The 24,239-nt window shown below is 36.6% G+C and overlaps 1 protein-coding gene across 1 annotated transcript in view; it reads right to left on the bottom strand.

Moving 5' to 3' along the window:
• LOC100375880 (uncharacterized) overlaps positions 1-6,699 on the bottom strand; it is a 55,968-nt gene extending 49,269 nt beyond the window's left edge. The window contains exon 1 of the mRNA XM_085495338.1: positions 6,510-6,699. Coding sequence (XP_085351464.1) covers positions 6,510-6,570 — 61 coding nt within the window. The 5' untranslated portion in view covers positions 6,571-6,699. The remainder of the gene's footprint in view (positions 1-6,509) is intronic.
• Positions 6,700-24,239: the final 17,540 nt, after the last annotated feature.

Raw genomic sequence — 24,239 nt, 5'->3', positions numbered from 1 at the left:
ATCTAACCTGGTGATTACTAGTGCTGTCCACATCTAACCTGGTGATTACCAGTGCTGTCAACATCTAACCTGGTGATTACTAGTGCTGTCCACATCTAATCTGGTGATTACCAGTGCTGTCTACTTATAACCTGGTGATTACCAGTGCTGTCTACATATAACCTGGTGATTACCAGTGCTGTCTACATATAACCTGGTGATTACCAGTGCTGTCTACATCTAACCTGGTGATTACCAGTGCTGTCTACATCTAACATGGTGATTACCAGTGCTGTCCACATCTAACTTGATGATTACCAGTGCTGTCCACATCTAACCTGGTGATTACCAGTGCTGTATACATTTAACCTGATGATTACCAGTGCTGTCCACATCTAACCTGGTGATTACCAGTGCTGTCCACATCTAACCTGGTGATTACCAGTGCTGTCCACATCTAACCTGGTGATTACCAGTGCTGTCCACATCTAACCTGGTGATTACAGTGTTGACCACATCTAACTTGGTGATTACCAGTGCTGTCCACATGTAACCTGGTGATTACAATGTTGACCACATCTAACTTGGTGATTACCAGTGTTGTCCACATCATTCAGTGGAGCTATAGAAATCGACATATTGTTTGCTGTACTTGTAAATTACCTAAGTAAGCTTAGTCACATTGTGCCCATACTATGCGAGCACACAGTAAATGTGTCAGATAACAGAGAGAAAGTCAATATACAGTCACGACACATCTATTTTCCTAGTCACTGCACATCCCTATTTTATCTCACTTTCACTGGATATTTTCTAAAGACGGCATAATAAATTAGCCAGTTAACATTATACCAGTGTAACGATGAAAAACGCAAGTATGCCTGTGGTTGGAATGTCAATTCGAGGCTTGCAGACTAGTACGCGCTATCAAAGTCGATACGGTCTCATTAATAAATTTGGTACACTATTTTTTGTAAGACTACTTCGCAGAAGGTGACAATAGTTAATGGCAGAGAAATGGTTAAGAGGCGTCTTATTACACAACAACAAGTCTATAGTATACACACCGGCGTATCACAATTCCTTGGTGTATTTCTTGAGATTTTGTTACCTTTGACTCATCCGATTATATGTACCTCCATATATAACTCTCTATGGTGTACACTGAGAATATAGACCTCCGATTATGTGCCTATATGCTACATACTTCTGATTACCCATGCATCTGGTATATAGAACTGGTTATTTAAACCTTTATGATATATACCTCTAGTTATATATACCTGTATGATATATCTCTGGTTATATACACCCCTATGATATATACCTCCGGTTATATATACCCCTATGATATATACCTCTGGTTATATATATACCTCTATGATATATACCTCTGGTTATATATACCCCTATGATATATACCTCCGGTTATATATACCCCTATGATATATACCTCTGGTTATATATATACCTCTATGATATATACCTCTGGTTATATATACCCCTATGATATATACCTCTGGTTATATATACCTCTATGATATATACCTCTGGTTATATACCCCCTGTGATATATACCTACATTTACCCGTTTCTTCATTAGTACATGTTTATATTCCTATCTCAGTATAGCCAGAATGCAAATGGATTCTTGCAATGGGCTAAAAGCGAGCACGATTTTTACAGCTGCAACGCGGGAATGCACTTCCGTCCGGGAGTTATTTTTAAATGCACCAACCATTTCTTTCTAACCGTGTATTATAATAGGAATCTACTAGACAGTGAATCCTTTCAGTCGCGCAAACTTAATTGAAATGACAACCAATTTTGTGTTGAGAACATTACCACATTTATCCATGTTTCAGTGAATGTTTAATACGGATATTTTTCACGACGTAATTATTGCATACTTACACAATGGTGTTATTCTTCTAAACTATTCGATCTAACGTTAATTATAATGTAGGCATTTGTATATAATATTTTAACTGGTTATTAGTTGTATTCGTCACGACTGTGACAAAGAGGCTTGCTTACCTAAATGACACTCAGTAAATAGTTGTTGGGACTTATGTCACACGAAATTTTCAATACTAAATTAAGCAAGACGATAACAAGTACACACGAGTTGGTTGTCATAGATACGCCAGCAATAAACTTAAAAATAAAAAACCCACAATGAACGTGGAATTGGTTGGAAATGGACCACTGTGAAATATGTAATTATCGCGATACAATCTCGCAATGTTAATTGTGACATTTTATTCCAGGTATCAGAGGCGAATAAAATAATTTAACTATATTATAAACAAATAATGATAAAGGCGTATATAGTTGTTTTTCACGGTAAGTCCTCTATTATTTATTGACTCCACCACTTAGATTGTTTTAAATGTTGACGAGACAAGCGACGACCATTTTTTTTATTTGCACACACGCAAATAAAATTGACATGATCTTGGAAAAAAATGTTTTTTTTTTTCTATGGTATTTGCAAATGCAACGCTGAATACTCTATTAGAAAGGGCTGAATTGTGCAATAAATAATCTATATCAAATTGCATCTTTGTATCTGCCTGGCAACGCATTTTAAACATTTACTTAGGGGGTGTACGTTACTCTGCCCTTGACTTGAACTCACAATATTATATGTAAATTACCATAAAAGGGGGTGAAAGTGATGGATTTGAAAACCCACGTGTGATGTCAATATGCGATGGACAAAACCATATATTTTAATATCGAGTGATGAGAAGTGTAAATTATCGAAATTTAAAATTGCTTTATATTACAAGTGGTACATCGAGTTATTTTAAAAAATATATGTGAAGAACCTATATCATTTCAACCAGTCAATCAGGCTTCCGCGCTAACCAGCTAGTGAGAAATGCGATAAAAGGGACGCAATTAAAGGGCGGCAGTCGTCGTGCCGCGTCCTGTTCGATATGGGACTCATAGCGACGTATACAACGCGAGTAAAATACATTGTTTATTTACATGAAGTTCGAACACGCGATGCGCGATGACCACCGCGCTTTAACAATGAGTTAAAAGTATACAATTCACTGCTCTCATCGTAGAAAACTACAAAGACTCCGCTGCAATATTAAATAGAGTTCGTGATGAATATACTAGTGTTACCATGGATACATGTATGCAGATTTCTGCCTGGTATTGTTGGTGGTGTACTAATCGCAGACGTGACGTTGTAACTGACACTTAAACTTGCAATAGTTCATTGTAGTCGTAACATAATCTATTAGTAGGTTGTGTTTGATGACTACTGAGAGAAACTTATCATATCGGCGACCTATCGTGAACTACACCTATACGGTGATTAATATTACTGATAAAGAAACTATTCATCGGCGTTATAGGCCTCGCATTGTACCAAATCTACGTAATTAATTAGAAACTATAACTAAATCATTATGTATCCATTTTAAGTATTAAAATGCATAGCTAGTGCACGTACACGTTAAAACTAATAAAGTGAATAACAACAAATTAAATGAAGAGTAAAAAACAGTATATGTCCCTAACATGACTTTGGTAACGGCAGCTCCAGAGAAGTTGACCCTGCTGCTGCGCAGTCCCAGTCAACCATTTTTGAAAACTGTCGTAACATATACTGCTTTTTTTCTGATATATTTTGTTAATCTTTAAACTCGCCTGAAATACAAGCGATCTATTGTAAAAAGTTTGTTTTGCGAATTACATTCGTGTCTGCCTCTGCCACCTCGCCTCACGCCTTGATGTAGTTGTCGCCGCAGTGCTATATGCCGTGGTCGTTACGCGCCGGCTCCTTAGTGCTCTGTGCCTTAGAGCATCAGTAAAACGTAACCAACTCGGTGTATCGTTTGATCGGTGCAATATTTCATTCATTCTCATTTTAATTTAATAGCTTTCAAGTGCGCCGTCATATCGTATGTCGCTACACTGCAGTATCGCTATATCTCTACCTTTCTATCATGACGGTAGTTGTCGTTATTAAACTAATGTCGATTGAGAGAGAAAGTGAGTGAGTGATCGATGAGTTCTGTGTTTAAGAAAGTACCTCATCATTATGCGTTGAGCAGTCGGTGAAGACAGCTTTAAAAAAAGATTAGTATTTGAAGAACATGTGGATATTGCACGAAAGGTCAATACGGGAATGTCTCAGAGTATAGGGTCTTCAATGTCAATGTAAGAAGTTAATACCAATATTGTCCAGGTATTTGTAAATAACACAAAAAACGAGAATGAAACTAAAAAAAATCGATAATATTCACAAAGCAAGCATTCTCAACCAAAATAGAAAGTTATTTATGATTAATCGACCTTGACGGTACGACGAAGTGGGAAACAATATTATGGTGCACTTGGAATCGGCAAGTTTTCAAAATCGTTGAGTCTAATATTTTATTTTCATATTTTAGACCGATGTGGATAAACGAATTCCCAAGGATTTCAGATATATTATTACGTAATCGTAATCTCCATAGCTACAACCTCTTGAAATTCTACTTAAAAAAACCCCGTTAGTTTTGGTATTACGACCACTACAAACGTATGTCGATATCCTGAGCAATTTGATTAACTATTCGCTACGTTTACTATTCACAAACCATTATAAATATTGGCTTGTATAGATGGACATGAGATGATTCACTGAATATACTATGCGTTGGAGATGACAAAGTATTTACACCAAATTCGTGTATTTATAATATTATTAATACACGCACATGTGTATAAATATTTATTTAAAACACAATCTCCGTACAAAAAAAAACAGCGTTCTCGCTTATTTTCAACAGAATATAACGAACAAAGGCGGGAACTGTTTATCGATATTCAAATTGTATTTTTATCCATGGAACGAGCATTAGCGGAGCTCTTATCGGCCACTCTTGCATAGATTGATATGAAATATACAATTTGACATGTCAATGGAGATATACACTTCTCGTCAATTCCTCTGTGATTTAATTTGCTCCTGTTTTCATTTATTTATTTATTTATTTAATTTTTATTTTTATTTTTTGCGGCACGCTATTTTGTCCTAAGACAGAGATGTTTTATTTTCCAGACTGATTACTTCAATTTTCACTCAAATCGGGAGAATTTACCGTACGAAATGTAGGTCTCGACACAGAGTGCTCTAAATCAAGAGATACTCCCTCGAGACAGGAACATTTTTTGATGTGCAATTTGAGAGGATTGTGTGCATTCAGAACAGCCAAAAATTTACGTCTATTTTGGGGGATGGGTTGATAATGTATTTATTTTGTTTTTTTAATACCGGGGAATAGGGTAAAAGTCTCCTGATTGGAAGATTTCTCTTAATTTGCTCACACGTAGACAATTTATTTTTAAAAAATAAGCACTGTAATGAATACTAATGAGGAAAATATCTCTTAACTTTGAGATAATCTCCATTTCCTGTAAGCCGCCTTGCTGTTCAAATAACACATTCATGTTGTCTAAAGGGAGAATATATCGCTTGAAGAAATCGACACGTTTGGCGTATTGAGTGAGGTTTTATTTTTGTTGGGGGTGCGACGCTACTAAGTGACAGCTGCGCACGTTACGCTACAAATAATTAACTTTCTAAGCTTAATTAAATAACCAACATGCAACGAATACAAAAAAAAAAAAAAAAAAAAAAAAAAAAACGGAACGAGGCTGCTGCGACCAACTGTTCTTATTGATTATTAATATATGACATTTATTGAATTGTCGTCCACATTTTTCATCTTTGTTGTTTCGTGGACAGTGCGCGCGCATGCATACTGATAAGAAATTCAAATAAAAAAAAACGATGAAGTGAGCTTAAACAAATAAAGAGGAGTATGAAGAACCGCGACAGACTCATGATCACTTAATGCTTTATCATGATCAATGTGATGTGGTGACATACGTACGAACTTGAACGAGAATTGAGTCAAAATAAAGCATGTAGCAATACTAGTAGAATAGTTTCAGTGTTCGTTTTTTTGTTAGTCTCGGTATGTATGTGTACTATATTATTATTCATCAGATCAATAATTTTAATAGTATAGTTGTTCGTATTAATATATTTTCTATGATTATTCAACTAATTAAGTCAATGGTTAAATTGCATACAGCCCCACTAAAGCATTTTAATATGTTACTTCATTTATATGTGTCATTACGCGTAAAACGTGTATATTTCATTGTGTGAGTCGGCGCATCGTTGCCGAAGAAAACATCATTTCAAGTCGGTTCACGTTTCCATCACTTCCTTGCTGTTGCGACATCACAACTACGATATGAATAATAAATTCCCGGTAGTATGCGATATAACAAAACACCGATTAGCATTTAAAAAAAAAAATGAGCACTGTAAATTTAATTTCGGGTTTTATTTTTGAAAAAATGACTGAGTAATGGTCAGCAATTACCCAAACGCGATGTACTCATCATCGCATGAGCGGTGCTGAATACGGGGGAGATGCGACGGAGGCATGCGGGAGGTGTTGCAGTGACGACTGTGAAAAGCAAAGAATTTATGTCTTATTACTCACTTGCATCGCCGTTTCTCGCGAGGAGAACGACCAGCAAAAGAACCAGTACCATACGAAGCATGTTTCCCGCCAAGAAGGCGCGGACGGTGACAGGACAGAAAAAAAAGTAGACTCCCACGCTGAGTGCAGAATCGAAGACGGTATAGCCTGTGCAATCCGCTTCTCTTAAACAAGACTGCGTTGTGATGATGTCACCGCAAAGCCATGACGCAAATCAAAGCCCTTGGCACGGTAACCATGGCAACCCAGGAAGATGTGTACCATTACAAGATGATTTCGTTGTGATGGAGGTGGGCGAGGTACGCACACCTATTATTGGCGCACTTCACGTGAGATATTTTTCAGGCATTTCAACGGTAAATCTTTTTTTTTTTCGTTTCTCTTTGAACACATTCGCACAGACAATATTTCTTCTCGCAATTCACCTTTTACAAGGTGATGCATTAAACAAAAACCCACCAACCCGCCAACAAGCTGCCACCCCCATACGAATTTAATAATGGCTACGCCCATTGTCATATTCGTCTAATTTACCGTTCAATTGACAAAAAATAAAATGCTAATACATTAGACATAGTGTACATATTTGAATTATGTGTTCATCTCGTACTGAGGATTTCAGAATCGGTGTGCAATACAAATTATTGTAATTGTGAGGCGGTTTACATTTACCGAAAGCTTCAGAAAAAAAGCGTGCAAGCGTAACAACAAGGTTGACGTGTGGGATTGACATGCAAATACGCACGAAACATTAACCTATTTTAATTAATTAATTGCAAAAAATTTAAATTACGCTTATCAACAAAAAGAAATGATATCGTTCAACTGCATGCAAATTAACCGTTGTATATTGCGTCATATATATCACGTGGTACTTATTAACCAATTGAAAACCATATTATGTGCGTATACGTTTTGGATCAAATGAACACAATTTTCGCTTGACTACTTGTCAAAATGTGAAAAATAGTAGTAGTAGTCAAACCTTAATAGCACTACGTGAATTGGTGATTTTCCGTACAATTGCGAGATCTCGCGAGATGCATGAAAGACGCGCGTCGAACGTCTGCCGCAAAAATCGAACGATTTGATTTTGAACTCGAATTTCTTTATTTCGTAGCTCACACCGACCGGCCGATCTTCGACAGAGGAATATTGCTTCCGAATACCCTCACTTAATTGAAATTGTCTATCATCAAATCTGGACAGCACATTGTTAAGCATGGAAATGTCCCCAAAATACTTTCGCGTTTGTCGAATCCCACGCGATGTTTGACGCCACTACAACGCCATGACCTTTGTTTGTCCTGTTTTTACGTTCGATTTCACGCATAACGCGTGATTCTCGCAGTGAACGGAAAATGGTCTATTCTAAAATAAATAAATAATGGAGTCGTGGAGCGAATGGGCGAGTTTGAAAGTTTTCAATCTTTGGACAAATAAATAATTACAGAACTCCTAATAAATAAATTGGAAATACGTCGTTCCATTATTGACGAAATAATTGTGGTCAATGCTCTTTATGGATGTCAACACCGTAATCCAATATATATGTGCTTACACATCATTTAATTTAATATTTAAATCAGAATAAATATTTGATGAGTAATAAAATGTCTTTACTAGATGTCAGGTTATTTACGCCTGCATTGAGGTGCAAATGGATTATGACAAATCTGTGATTAATTTTGACAATTATGGAATTAATTTTAAAAGAGTAAGACTTTGAAATGCTATGATCATGAACTGACATTTGTTATCACTCATCGCCTACCCAAAATGCGTCACGTGAGACACAATGCTTCCGGTTTTATGTGAAACCCAATATTTTGTAAAAACGTACGAAAATATATTACTAAAATCATTTTAAAAAAGAACACAATCAGCCAGGACCGTGGAATAACGAGTTTAAAGCGAGAGGGTCGCCACCTGCGCACGCGCGGGAATTGAGTCACAAGCGACGATAACAACACACGCTAAAAACGCAAAGGCTCATGGCCACCTGACGCATGCGCAGGTGACGACTCCCCGCTTTAATATTATGCACTTGCATGATAATTGATGATTGTTTTTTTTTTTAAACTATCATTTAAAATATCTGACGGCATTGACAAGCGCGACACAGTACACTGACAGACTCCCCGTTTGATTTTTGCCAACGATTTTGAACTGCGTTATAATGCGCGTCGCCTCTGGTATTCCGGCGAATTCGTTCTTTTGTTCCAATCAACCAATCAAAGAACACAATGCGCAACGACACCTGGCATGTGGGAGAGGAGTCAGGCGCATCATGGACGTACTATCATGGACGTGGTAGTACGTACATGGTCGCATGATTGGCTTCAAGTCACGTGGGCAAACAATGTTATTATATCGGCCAAGTTTCAGTTTGAATTGAACTTCATAAACATTTCTAAAAACAAGAGAACAAGTTTGTGGTTTTGGTAGTATTCATTAATTTTAATATCATCATGTTTTTTGGAGTGAAATAACGTTAAAATTGTTGGTAAAATTACGTCACGGTCAGTTCCGGACGAAAAGGACATTTTTTTTTTTTCATGAAAACGACCTTTTGTAAAATCAACTTGAAGTTTGCTGTTTGAAATGTAGTGATGCTACTATACTACTAACACTTTTAACAAAGGTAGCAAAACGGCCTGTATCGCCTTTAGAAATGCGTTACGTATCATGCATCTTCTAAATACATTCACATTTCCCTGATCACTTGAAGTTCCTTGCTAAAATTAGCACATATTAGCGTATAATGATCTAGTTGCTTGGTAACACTCTCCTCCGGGAATCTTGACCTTCTCTGAATTATGTATGTTTGAGTATTTCGGACAATTCCTGCGTGTTTTCAGTGACACACAGCGAGTAGGGAACATTTCTGAAATTAGTAGTATCCGGAAACTCTTTTTAGAGATGATTTATTCATTTTAAAGAAGATGAATTTTGAAAATATAACGTCACACGGATCGACTTTGTTGAAGCCGGTGATCCGCGACAAGTGGCCGAAGTATGATGCGATGAAACTGAAGCAATCTGCGTGTTTCGTTAAAAATGTATGATTCTCTGAGCCTAACCTATCAAGTGATCAAATATTTAGTAACTAGGTCTGATAATACTGACAGTTAATACTGCGTTCAGGCATAAAAATGTGAATACGTAATTCTTCTTCAAATTCACTCAATGATTACAATTTATGAAAAAAACAAATTTGAGAACATTACAAAGGACTAGTCAGAGTACCCATGTGTCTCTGAGTACATCATAATACTATTGAAAGTGGTCCACTCCCATTGATTAGTCTATTTCGTGCCCCCCTCAAGTAATTTTTGTCTCATTGCAAATTACCAGACGCAGCAGCCATACTATTCGAGGATTGCGTCACCTCCCTTCCGGTGGTGGTCTTCGTCGCGGTCGCGACCACGTGCGTTTGATAAGGCCCCCATACGCATTGACGCTGCAGGTCGGCGTTCTTTCAACACCGATCTGACGCATATTGCGCAAGGTGTGTCGGGAGTTTATTCGAAATTTCGAATGTTTAGAAGTGAATCGTCGGCCGGCACGTATTTTACGGGTATATCAAATCGTTTCAGGGGCATGTTTACTAAAAAACGATAAATAAAACTTAGAAATATTGTAAGGACATACTGGCCCCAAAATTGGACAAATTTGCAATAAGTTTACGCTGCTAATGTCTGGTTCGGAAGGCGTTCCACGTGTGATTTACTTGCGCTCAAGGACGTTCTATTTTCGAACTAGTTGAAACCGGAAATAACGCAACTACTTTCGAACTTCAAACACAAATTTTATTATCGTTATTATGTGTTAGTTTCTGTTGTTTCAAAAATTGAATTATGTATGACAATAATATTTCACTAAATAAACAATATTTCACAAAAATATGTGATTAAAAGGCAACCCAAATTGTAAAAAGCAATATCAAGTTCCGCGTATAAACACTGTTGTAAAGAGGCGGCGGAGCGGAATTTTAGCCAAAATCGGCTAGTAAGGCGTCATATGACACAGGTTTGTGCTGGGACAGCGCTTCCGGTGACGACACAACGCCCCATACGTATATGAAGGTATACATACTCGTAAGTTTTCACGTTATCACGCGCACGCGCGACAGTTCGTTGTATTGCATTGCACTGCGCAATTTCACACGTGACATTTGAGAGTTGTTTTTTTTATACGAGGAAGAGCTAATACCATCTGTCTAATATTACATACGTATATATGCCGTATACAGCTGGACGCCTTCATCCGGGTATTTAACGTGTTCTTCTCAAATCAGACGAGTTATTCACACGTTTATATTTAATTAACTCCTTTTCTAAGTATTATAATATAGGGTTACTCATTTTTGTGTACAAGTGACATTCTGCGATGACGCCAGTGTGATCACGTGATGATGTTAAGTACTACACGATTATATTACAAACTACTAGCAAATTCAGCCCTGGGCAATATTTAGATGTGGCAGGACAGGCCTTACTTTGTTCTGCTAAACCTGAGCGCACGATGTTTACGATATTGGAGTTTGGATTAAAACAAAAATATGACTAGCGGGAACTGTGCGACAAACCACGTTTCGATTTCAAAAGAAATTTAAGCTATTATTTGGCTCCAAATCGTGCGAAAATATAGTTTGAGTAAATATATAGTTAGCAAGGTGACACCCCCGCCCACTCGATTATCCAGAATAACCATTACCCGAATGTTGTACAGCTGAGTTGCCACAACATTGAAGAACGTGATGTCATTATAATATAAAACATATGTGTCAACGAATGTCCGAGAAAATACATTCGTTTGTTGAACTCCTTTGTATATTGTTACTTCGTCCACTGAGACTATACAATTAAAACACCGCCTACACATGCTCGCTTTACTGTGCACGTACCGAATTACTGTCAAATGTAATTAATTTAATAAATGTCTCTTTTATTTTTTCCGTCAAATTAATATCTGCAATATTAAGAAGTATTGTATTCATTCGCGCATACAGCAACAATGTCAGAACATCAAAATACGGGCGCCCACGTTAACTGCAATACAAGGTAGCGGTGGTTACAATGTCGGCACAACAAATCGACGCTGCCCGCACTATTATCATCGCCATTGACGTAGTATATAGAGTCTGATATTATAATTAAATTTCGTGGCACATGAAAAAGTTGATTTGTTTAAAAAAAAACAACAACATATAAATAAATAAAAAGGTTGGCCATGCAAACTGCTTTCTGCTGAAATTCGAATCACAAACCAGCCCTCTAGTGTCATATAAAATTAAACAGTTTGGAATGTCAGAATGGAGGGGATTCATATTCGTGTTTACTTTGCTCAGCGCCTTGATACAACTTGTAATCGTGGTGTGAAACCTATAAAACAAGTTCCATTCTCTGTCATTCACGCCCCTTCACTGTTTCAAACACTGTGGCTGTATGGATAGTGGAACAATAGACGCGGCGACTGGAGAGAATGGAGCATTAATGAGGCGGGACAAACACAAATTATCATTATCGTCTAAAATATATTCACCAATAGTTCATGTATGGTAAATAACTCTTAACATAGCTCATGTAGAAAACAAACACACAAAGTTATAAGATGAATACTCATGGTTCTCGTAGATAATCACCAGATTGTGGTGAATATTATTTTTTTTGGTAAATTTGTCCATTTTTATACTGTGCTAAAAACAACGAAGATGACTTTTGTCTAAATTCATAATTGCGCGATAAATTGTACTCCTAATAATTTTAGGTTGAGTGTCCATGAACGAGCATTTTCACTGCCTATTCTTGTCACATTCCTGCTTAGTTCCTGGGCATCGTGCAGATTTAAAAGTCTGGCCGTTAAGATTCCGGTTGTACAGCTATAGGATTGCGTGCCGAAAGGATGACAAAATAGAAATCGTGACAAGTTGAAGAAAGCGAGGATATACGAAAACATCCATTGATTGCTATGCTTTTAAAAGTATGTGTTCGTCTTGTTGCCATGTGTGTGTGAGACTAGTACGTGTGGGGCATACTGAAATAAACAGCTGGTCCAAGGCACTGTATGCCCCCGGGAGAGGGGTACTCAATAGGTCAATCTGATTAAAATAAGATCTTTGTGAGGTTATTTCGTTTATTTGTCCCCTCTGATCGCGAAACCTCTCGGCGATTTTGCGGTAAGTGAGGAAAATAAAGTGACACCAAAAAATAATGAAACGGGAAAGAAACAACGAAATAACGCTAATTTAATCAGATTGGGTCCGAGTCCGTTTTATTGAATTAAATTTGGTACCAAATATTAGTGTTAACTAGCAGTGTCTTAACACGTCTATCTTTTAATATACCCCAATCAGATTTATATTTACTAGATAATATTCAACCAGCTTTAATATATGGCTCTGCATATTAGAAATAAGCCGCGTGTTATTAACTGTTAAAACGCCGCGGTAGTCGCGCAGCGCGCCACCTTCGTCACAGTCACGAAGCGTGTACACAATTATTTGCGTAAACAAACATATTTCACACACGTGCACAAGCATTGGGCCATGATGAGGCCCGTATCGAACACGACGTTCGCCCTCCACGTTAGACAAGGCATTCAGAACAGAAATTTGCATATGATGTATACGAATACATTGTGTATTCTGTCCGCAGGAGTCTGATTTTGAAATAAATGTCTTTCTATCCCTTCTTTTTGTTTATGATAACCAATAAATCAATTCTAAAAAAACCTGAAACGAAAACATCCATTTCAGTCGGACACTTCTAGACCACATATTATAATTTAGATTATGGTGTTATACTATTCGGGCGTGGGTTTGCGTCATATTAGCAGTTTCGCCGGGAAAATTGTTAAGGGAATTAAAAAAATAACATCGTGTTAATATTCACGAGACTGGGGAGACCAAAAGTAATAAACCATGCTATTTTTGTAGAGTGTATTTTTAAATCAGTCGCCGTCCGTATTTTGACAGACTTCTTTGTTGTCGTGACGTTCGATGAGATTTTTAGTAATAATAATTTTGATTTGGGCAAAATGAATTTTGTAGTATTGTAAAATTGCAGTACACACCAAGTCATTATCTACCTGTTTTACTGATGTGGTACAAAACACTACTAAAATTCATGATGTGAAACGATGAACTACACGCATGAGCAATGGATTACAGATACGTACTATCAACTAAAGGTGCATAACATTTGCATAACTATGTGTTTTATGAAAGGAACACTACTGTTAAAATGAAGGCTAAACTTAATTAATATAATAAAAATAACTAACTTGGAGAATACCTTGGCGGAAGCGCGTGGTACAATAAAAGATTGAAACATGCTATGGAATGATTTGCGAGGTTTATTTATTCAAATGCTCTTGAAATTATATTGTCACTTGTTAGTCCAGTGGGGCTCTGTAACTCGTTGAATCAGAACCATTGGGTTTTGGAAATGAGAAATGAATCGATTTTTACGGCTCCATTTCCGGGGAGTTCTGACTTGTAATCGAGTTGGTAGGATTTATAACTGAATATTACTGCGTGGATGATAATTCGTCGAATGAATATTGCAGCTTTAAATTTTGGTCGTATGAATTTATTATAAGTTGTACTGTTGTTGATGCTATTCTTATAATATTCCATGAATAATTCGCCGATCTAAGCCAAAATAGGCGAGTTTACTCACTCACTCACTCATTCATCCACTCACTTACTCACTCACACACACAATCACACACTCACTCACACACACAATCACTCACACACACAATCACTCGCTCACTCACACACAGACACACACACAATCACTCACTCATTCAGTCAGTCTGGACAATGGGTATATCTTCAACGTGATTGGCAGCAGACAAATGACAACGATGCAACAAAATGAACTTTAAAAGTGTACAAACTTCAAACATACATATTTTCATCATAAAAAAAAACTTGCTATTCTTGTGTAAATACGACACGCTTCTTAAAGACCATGGAATTTATAAATTCCCTATAACCGAATTGATAGCGTTTGCGCTTGCGCATAAAGGGTTACCTGGGGTCACAACTTAGACACCGGAAGGTAGGGCAGTTCAGGCTAAGCCGGAGAAAAACGAACATGCAAATTGTTCTTGGCGTAATATTTTCACATTTTGGAGGGTATTTTTTGAGTTGAAAACCTATATCACGGTCATATTTACTCGGCGAAACACACACGTACCATCTCTTTTTCAGTTCTCAGCAAAAACAAATTGTTTCAACTGGTAATGCATGTTTCTCAGCTGTCCTATATATTTTCTCTAGCTGTCCCCTCTCACTCCGCTATATTTTCACACACAAAAAATGTTTCAAATATGCCACTGACTTCTGCCGGGTTTGCCTGTTTATCGTTCTGTTGCCTTTTTATATTTGTGTCACCACCTTCGCCTGTTACTAGATTGGCTACGCACCCTAAAAAAACTACATCGCGCCTGTCAGTAATTCTGGGATCGGGAATTGCATTAAAAAAACGACGTTTTATAACTAAGTGACCCAGGGTAATTCTATATAGAACGTGATGAAAGGATTATTTCGGTTTGACTGTATCCGTGTATTTATGGTTTGTAATCTGATTACACGGATGACGTATATCAATCATATACTAGTAATTATCAGTATATACAGCGTCATTGTGTGAACTGATTCCCATTGAGTTTGGAATACAGAGCACTATGAGTTTATTTGGGAATACGAATACGGAGACTAAGGGATTAACCGTTAGAATCTAGGGTAGATTTTTGAAGGAACAAATAAAAATAAAATCACACAAACAAATGTTGAAGGAATATTTACAGGGAAAACGAGAAAAACAAATAGTTATAATAAAAGTAAATGAAAACAATAATTGGCGTTAGTTTTTCAACTACCCACGAATGTGTATTGGTCAACCCCTAATACCACTGTACTTTTCAGTGTGTACAAAAATATAGTTCTGAAACCCGAACACGGGTAACAAATTCCGGCGCAATTGCAGCCACTTTACAGTCAATTTACATTTTACTAAATGTTCACTAAAATGTTCCGTGGATATAAATTTCTCTTAATTTGTTTAACATATATCGCTATGACTGTCTTATTTGGTTCGTATTTACTGCATAACTTATACTTTTCAATATACAATACTATAAGGTTATTACGAAGATACCTCAAAGTATGCACGAAGACAGTACAGCGGCAGTATCGACCGACGCGCAGCGGAGGTCGATGCGACAGCGTACTGTCTGAGTGCATACTTTGAGGTATCTTCGTAATAACATTATTACTTTTCCTACCAAAGATACATCATGGGAATGTCGAAATCTAAAAAGTTTAGAATAGAATCAGCGAACTTCTTTGTATGGAGTTCGGTCAAACCCTGGTGGCAGCCATGTTTGTTTTTATTATTAGAGGACGCCTACGCGCGTTATCATTCCATATATGGAATTCGCATTTCCTAATATGGTAGGATGAAAATACCCCGTAAAATACCGCAAAATTACGGCACGCTGTAACTTATGGCGTTACGGTGACAGATGTATAATAAATACTATTTAATATATTAGAATGCGTATAAAAACAAAAAAACAAAACAAGTAATACATATAGAGTAATTGTAACATACAATAATGAAGGAATTATATTATCCCTGAGTGGCCCCAACAAAAAGGGAGATAATATTTTTCCCGATTGGTTCCAAAAAATGAAGGGACAATATTCTCCCTGAGTTGTCCCAAGAACGAAGATAATGTTATCCCTCGGTATTCTCCAAAAAAGAAAAGATAATATTATCTTCGAGTTATCACAATTATCACCTAAGTGGCCCAAGAAAAGAAGCGAAGAGAATTATTCATGGGCATAATAATTCCATGTTGCCAGAAAATACTGTTGTATGCATATATAGAAGAACAAGTATGCATATATAGAAGAACAAGTATACATATATAGAAGAACAAGTATACATATATAGAAGAACAAGTATGCATATATAGAAGAACAAGTATGCATATATAGAAGAACAAGTATACATATATAGAAGAACATGTATACATATATAGAAGAACATGTATACATATATAGAAGAACAAGTATACATATATAGAAGAACATGTATACATATATAGAAGAACAAGTATGCATATATAGAAGAACAAGTATGCATATATAGAAGAACAAGTATGCATATATAGAAGAACAAGTATGCATATATAGAAGAACAAGTATACATATATAGAAGAACAAGTATACATATATAGAAGAACAAGTATACATATTTAGAAGAACAAGTATACATATATAGAAGAACATGTATACATATATAGAAGAACATGTATACATATATAGAAGAACAAGTATACATATATAGAAGAACATGTATACATATATAGAAGAACAAGTATGCATATATAGAAGAACAAGTATGCATATATAGAAGAACAAGTATGCATATATAGAAGAACAAGTATGCATATATAGAAGAACAAATATACATATATAGAAGAACAAGTATACATATATAGAAGAACAAGTATACATATATAGAAGAACAAGTATACATATATAGAAGAACAAGTATACATATATAGAAGAACAAGTATACATATATAGAAGAACAAGTATGCATATATAGAAGAACAAGTATGCATATATAGAAGAACAAGTATACATATATAGAAGAACATGTATACATATATAGAAGAACAAGTATGCATATATAGAAGAACAAGTATGCATATATAGAAGAACAAGTATACATATATAGAAGAACAAGTATGCATATATAGAAGAACAAGTATACATATATAGAAGAACAAGTATGCATATATAGAAGAACAAGTATACATATATAGAAGAACAAGTATGCATATATAGAAGAACAAGTATACATATATAGAAGAACAAGTATACATATATAGAAGAACAAGTATGCATATATAGAAGAACAAGTATACATATATAGAAGAACAAGTATGCATATATAGAAGAACAAGTATACATATATAGAAGAACAAGTATGCATATATAGAAGAACAAGTATACATATATAGAAGAACAAGTATACATATATAGAAGAACAAGTATGCATATATGGAAGAACAAGTATACATATATAGAAGAACAAGTATACATATATAGAAGAACAAGTATACATATATAGAAGAACAAGTATACATATATAGAAGAACAAGTATACATATATAGAAGAACAAGTATACATATATAGAAGAACAAGTATGCATATATAGAAGAACAAGTATGCATATATAGAAGAACATGTATACATATATAGAAGAACAAGTATGCATATATAGAAGAACAAGTATACATATATAGAAGAACAAGTATGCATATATAGAAGAACAAGTATACATATATAGAAGAACAAGTATGCATATATAGAAGAACAAGTATACATATATAGAAGAACAAGTATGCATATATAGAAGAACAAGTATACATATATAGAAGAACAAGTATGCATATATAGAAGAACAAGTATACATATATAGAAGAACAAGTATGCATATATAGAAGAACAAGTATACATATATAGAAGAACAAGTATGCATATATAGAAGAACAAGTATACATATATAGAAGAACAAGTATACATATATAGAAGAACAAGTATACATATATAGAAGAACAAGTATACATATATAGAAGAACAAGTATGCATATATAGAAGAACAAGTATGCATATATAGAAGAACATGTATGCATATATAGAAGAACAAGTATGCATATATAGAAGAACAAGTATACATATATAGAAGAACAAGTATACATATATAGAAGAACAAGTATACATATTTAGAAGAACAAGTATACATATATAGAAGAACATGTATACATATATAGAAGAACATGTATACATATATAGAAGAACATGTATACATATATAGAATAACAAGTTTACATATATAGAAGAAGCATTACAAACAATGTTAAAATGTGACAAAGCACCCGAAAAGTGACGTGCAATTATGGCAAATTGGGCCCTGTGGCTAGCATTCTTCGATTATAGATACATCGATTGGTGGAGCTGTTTTCGACGTTATGGGGTATATTCGTGTAGTTTTTTTGTAAGCGACAGCGTTGATACATGTATATATAAAAGTCTCCCAATCGACATAATTGAAAAAAACTGGCCGTCTGCTCTGTTACGTTTTGGGGATCTACAAAACTTCCATCGCAAACGGCAATCTGTATTTTGGTGTCGGGTTATCTTTTATGTAAATACTTGTAACCGGGAAACAATCGTCGAACAACACGCCTACATTGATCGGTCGCTCCGACCGTAGCCGCCGTATCGTGTACGTAGCCTGCGCAGAAAACTTTTCGCATGGTATTCCTGGATTTGTTGACGTCGTATACCGACGTATAGTGCTTCTATTTATTTCATCAATGTTATCACTCGTTTTGTATCGTACAGACATCTGGGTTTCATTCTACACATGAATCATTTGAAAGTGTGATGAAACATCTACTTGTGAATGAATGTCGTCATTAAAAACTTGGACAGGAGAGATTTTACAAATGCAGCCTTTTACAAAATGTTTTGTTTTTCGGTATAATAATACAAATATTAATCCCCAGCCTCGGTCGATATACATATTTGCCAAATCTCAGAGAGCTTTGTGCTTTGTTGGCCGAGGCGAAGCTTTGTATATTGGCAAGTATACATTGCATATTGATATGTATCGAATAGATTTTTCGATCGCTACGAGATCTCGCGTATTGCGTGAAAGATGCGTATTAAAACGTGTATACCCTTAAAATATTTTCGCATTTGTCGAATCCCATGCGATGTTTTGACGCCACTACGACGCTATGACCTTTCGTCCTGTTTTACGCATAACGCGAGATCTCACGGTGGGCGGGAAATGGTCTATTGAGACCACGACGCTCCGTGGTATGTAAAGCAGTGATGTTTCATGTATCAGTAATTCTTTTTGTCCACCATGCGTTCTCGGAGATTGTTAAGAGGTTCAACAGTGTGTTTCGCTCGAAAGTATTAGTCCATATGAAAAGTTCACACTGGAGAAAATTGTCTGACCAGAATCCACCCCAGACGTAACTTCTAAACAAAACTACGTGAGTTCTGATGTTGGATATATTACTAGTCCGAAAGCTCATTACTTGTGAAATAAACTGGCTATTTTTTCAAGTGCCATGTTTCACACGTTTAGTCGTTTTGGGTTTTGGCCAGGATGACGTTCTACGAAAATATGCAAGCATCGCAGAGCTGGCAACCGGCGCTTTTATCAACAGTCCCCACGCTGTGAATTAAAATGCAAAACGTGCAAGTCTAAAATGCAAAAATACAAAACGTGCAAGCCTGCGAGAGCTTGCGTTGGGCGCATTTTATAAGTTTTCGTATCTTTACATTTTAGCCGTTTGGCATCTTTGCAAGTCGAAACCTATATGTTTATGAATCATGATCATGCTTTTCTAGTTTTCTTGGTTGGCGAAGAAGCTGAGGTGCAATTAACTTGCACTATGCGTTTGGGGCAAGGTATAGTTAAATGCCTTACTATGATTTTGTCTGTTTTCATCCAAAAAGATCGGAAGGCAGGAAGGTCACTATATAATTAATCTTCAGTTCACCCAAAGATACTAATGCCTTTCGTATTTTTTTTAAATCGGCTACACGGAAGTTGAATCGTTGGAGGGGGTTCTCACACATAGAAGCACGTAGAATTAGCTATTTTCAAATTGTTCAACACGTATACGTAGGTGACGCATTTGGTATTATGTTCTTGGCAAAAAGAATGCGTGAACAAATCCAGTCTTATAAATGGCATATTGGCTTGTATAATCTACGAAAGAAAATAGGACGTATATAAACTGTTTACGGACTTAAGGAGTGACATTTCCACGGCTTGAAAGCTTGGTTCAAGTTACCAGCCTTTTTGTGAGAGACCCCCGGGGTAGTAGCAAAATCCTACTGTCATCCAATCAATGACCATGTTTACCTCTGTGACGTTGTAGTAGATGTGCTCTTTCATCCAAAACTAATATCATACCAAATTACCGTGACTGATAAGATGTACTCCTACGCTAGTACGTGGTCTACTATGTTTTAAAGGATCTCGAGAGATATGCGATTATAAACTCGACCCATCAAAGCGCGTTATATCTGGTTTACTCAATCCCATATCATTCAGATTTCTCATAAAAACGACATTTCTAAAAATAGTACAATTAAGTGGTTGTCAAATAAATTGTGAATGGCACGTGCCGACGACGCAAAGTACGAGAGTTCAGATTGGTTGACAGGTGAGATGGATGCGACATTGGCCATACTAGCTGTGGGCTCATGACTCTTCTTGTGTCGGTCTTTATTTTGTCGGTTTATTTACAATGTCATTTGGTGTCGCACATTTGTGTTACGTAAGCCTATGGAAGAAACTACAGCTCTTCTGTGTTCACTTGATAAAAATCCTGAAAACAACTGTCACAGGTCTCACTGGCGTTGGGGGACGGAACAGCGAATTGCGTATTTTGAGTGCAGTGTTTACGCAATTTACGGAAAAACACACACACAAGAGTTCGAGTAATTGTGGTTGCTGATAATAATCTCGGATCTTTATTTTCATTTAGCCTAAGTAACAACAGATCATAGAGAGGTGAAAGACACAACTTTCAATAGGGATGCATAACTTTGTCATACATGAAAATTTCTAACAAAAGTTAGCAAAAATGACTCTATGCGCGTTTACCTATAACTCATATCATATTTAAATTCTTGAGTAAATATTTAAGAAACAATCAATCCTAACTAAACTATACAGGCATAATGCCAAGGTGCTCATGTTTCAAACAAGATATTAATTAAATAAGGATGGCAATATTAAATGATAGGATTACGATGGATATTTTGAGTCAATACAAAAATCTTACCTAAGTAACAACAGATCATAGAGAGGTGAAAGGTCACACAAGCAAGACAGTGCAATTGACCTGTGAGGGCGCTAATCCGAAATAGTTAGGCAAATGCCCTGTTAATGAATACACAAGGTTTCTGGATATAAACAAACTCAATTAGTGTTAACAAAGGGATATATTTGAGGTTCAAAGAACCTGGGTCACATCCTCCCCTGTTTTGAAGAAAAACGACATCCTTGTCGTTCCAACAACCCAATGCAATATCTGATAACTAAAAAATAAATAAATTAAAAAATAACAACCACTACTGGCGCTAGTCATGCAGGTCAACAGGGTGTAAAACCAAAATATCCCCAAGGTGTGTCCTCCATCAACTCACACTCTTCTTCAGTCTTCAGTGCACTACTTCCCACACCACAATCCTTTATCTTCTTTCCATACCAATATCTTCGTTTTCGCACCACATCTTCTCTTTCATCAATTCAGTGAATTGATTGAGCACACAGTAATTAATGCCTGACTTACAGATAAAATTATCCTAACCAGTGTTCATAGAAAGAACATGGAATGATGACAAAGCTTACTGTGACACCAGGGAAGTCCCTCAACCACAAATTTATATCAAGGTACAAATAACTACAATTCATCATAACATACGTGACCATGAAACATAATGGTACACTGTTCCAAGAACCAAACTAGTCTCAAATCAACACAACTTCAACGGTATAAAAGAACACTTCCTCAACAAGGCTAATATGACGAGCCAAATACCTTTTTACGCAACCAAACTAGAACTTTTACAACGTTTAAGTAGTTCGCAAACTAGAGCCATGCTATAATAAACAAGTCGGTCAGGGGCTCTTCTGTCTCTACTAGGGTAACGTCTAGATTCAGTAACTTGTGGAGTTACGGGTTCACTTTTATCACTAACCAAATATTTTGGTGGGGGGACAGGTTCATGTATAGCTTCGTCAATATTAACTGAGGTATCAGGCAAAGAATTTAATGAAGTATCAGGACATATTATATCTGTTGAGTTTTCTAAGATGGGTTCCAAAGTTATAGACTCACAGGCCGACTCATCAGAATGCTCAGGACAAGAAACATCACAACTATTAAGACTTTTATCTGCAGTTTCAAGTAACTGCCCAACATCAGAAACAGAATCTCTAAACTCAGCTGGCGCCATAATTGGAACATCAAGTGAATTACTGGATAAATCCAAACCAGATATATCTTTTGAAATGCCAGGATCACTTAAAGAATCATTAAGAAAGTACTGAACGGCAAAACAATCATCAGAATCACTATCACAAGTATCTATTTCATTGACAGGACAAACCTCAGTCACATTGCAACTATTGTCGTCATCAAAAGCAATTCTATCTACACAATTTTCCTCATCTGCACTGAGAAAAGTGCAGGGCTTCAACAGGTTTCTGTGTACAGTACGTATTCTCTCCCCTTCTTCACACTTGATAACATACACTGGAAGATTTGGGTTTTTTGAGACAACTACATACGGCACAGCTTCCCATTTATCATGTAGTTTGTGTCTACCTATCACTGGGGTCTTGTCTTGGAAAAAAACTCTATCTCCAGGTTGAAGCTCCAACAAAGTATTGTTTGACTTTTTATCATAATTGGTCTTTTGTTTGCTCCTCGACAAATCAGCCTGAGCAATTGCCTCGGCATATGATGACTTCAATCTACGGCGAAGGTTGTCAGTATACTCAGAGTAGTCTACTTCATTACCTATAGACTCATCCTCACAAATACCAAAAGCTAAATCAATAGGAAGACGAGGTGCCCGAACAAACATGAGAAAATAAGGAGTATAGCCAGTTGAGTCATGGCGTGTGCAGTTGTATGCATGTGTCATGGTTCCCAAGTACTCCTTCCAGTCTAGTTTCTGGGATGGATCTAGAATACCAAGCAAGTTCATCAATGTATGGTTGAAGCGTTCTGTCATTCCATTTCCCTGGGGATGATAGGGTGAGTTTCTGCTTTTCTGTACTCCTGTAAGTGTACACAGCTCATTCACCAAAGCACTCTCAAAGTTCCTACAGCATGCAGTCTCTTAGGGATACCAAAATTACAAAAGAAGTTATTCCACAACGTCTTTACCACAGTGCTTGCTTTTTTGTCTTTTGTTGCATATGCCTGGGCATATCTGGAAAAGTGATCAGTAACAACCAACACGTTTTCATAACCACCTTTGGAGCGTTCCAGTGATAAATAGTCGACGCAGACCAGTTCAAGCGATTCTGTCGTGCGGATATTTACCAACGGTACTCTGGTTGTAGCAGTGGGTGACTTTCTCAGAACACATCTCTTACAGGAATTGCTTCACAAAAGACTGCATCATGGGCCAATAAAATCGTGATCTAACTAAATCCATGGTTCTATCAAACCCAAAATGACCATTGGCATTATGAAGACTTGTTAGAGCATCACTTCTAAGCTTCTGTGGTAGGACTAACTGCTGTATCTCACCACGTTCATTACCTTGGGTTGACCTAAACAGCACACCATTCCTCACTGATAACCTCTCCCACTGTTTCAAAAGAAGTTTAGTCTCCCTAGACTCGTGTGATCTCTCGCGTCTACTGGGTCTTCTGTTTTCTTGCTTGTATGCAAGCACTCTTTCAATGGCAGGATCTTGTTTTTGAAGTACGCTCAATTCTTCAGTGGACTTGTCTGGCAATGACTGACTCCCACTCTCAAGGTTGACACCGGTGCGAGGCAGGAGATTAGGCTCTGAGAAATTGTTCATTCTTTGCAGAATTACTGTGCTAACTGCTCTCAAGGTCTCTTCAACGTCTTCTCTT

This window comes from Saccoglossus kowalevskii, chromosome 21 (assembly GCF_978046115.1).
Source record: "Saccoglossus kowalevskii chromosome 21, keSacKowa6.1, whole genome shotgun sequence".
Taxonomy (NCBI): Eukaryota; Metazoa; Hemichordata; class Enteropneusta; family Harrimaniidae; genus Saccoglossus; species Saccoglossus kowalevskii.
This window is presented reverse-complemented; position numbering and strand designations above follow the sequence as displayed.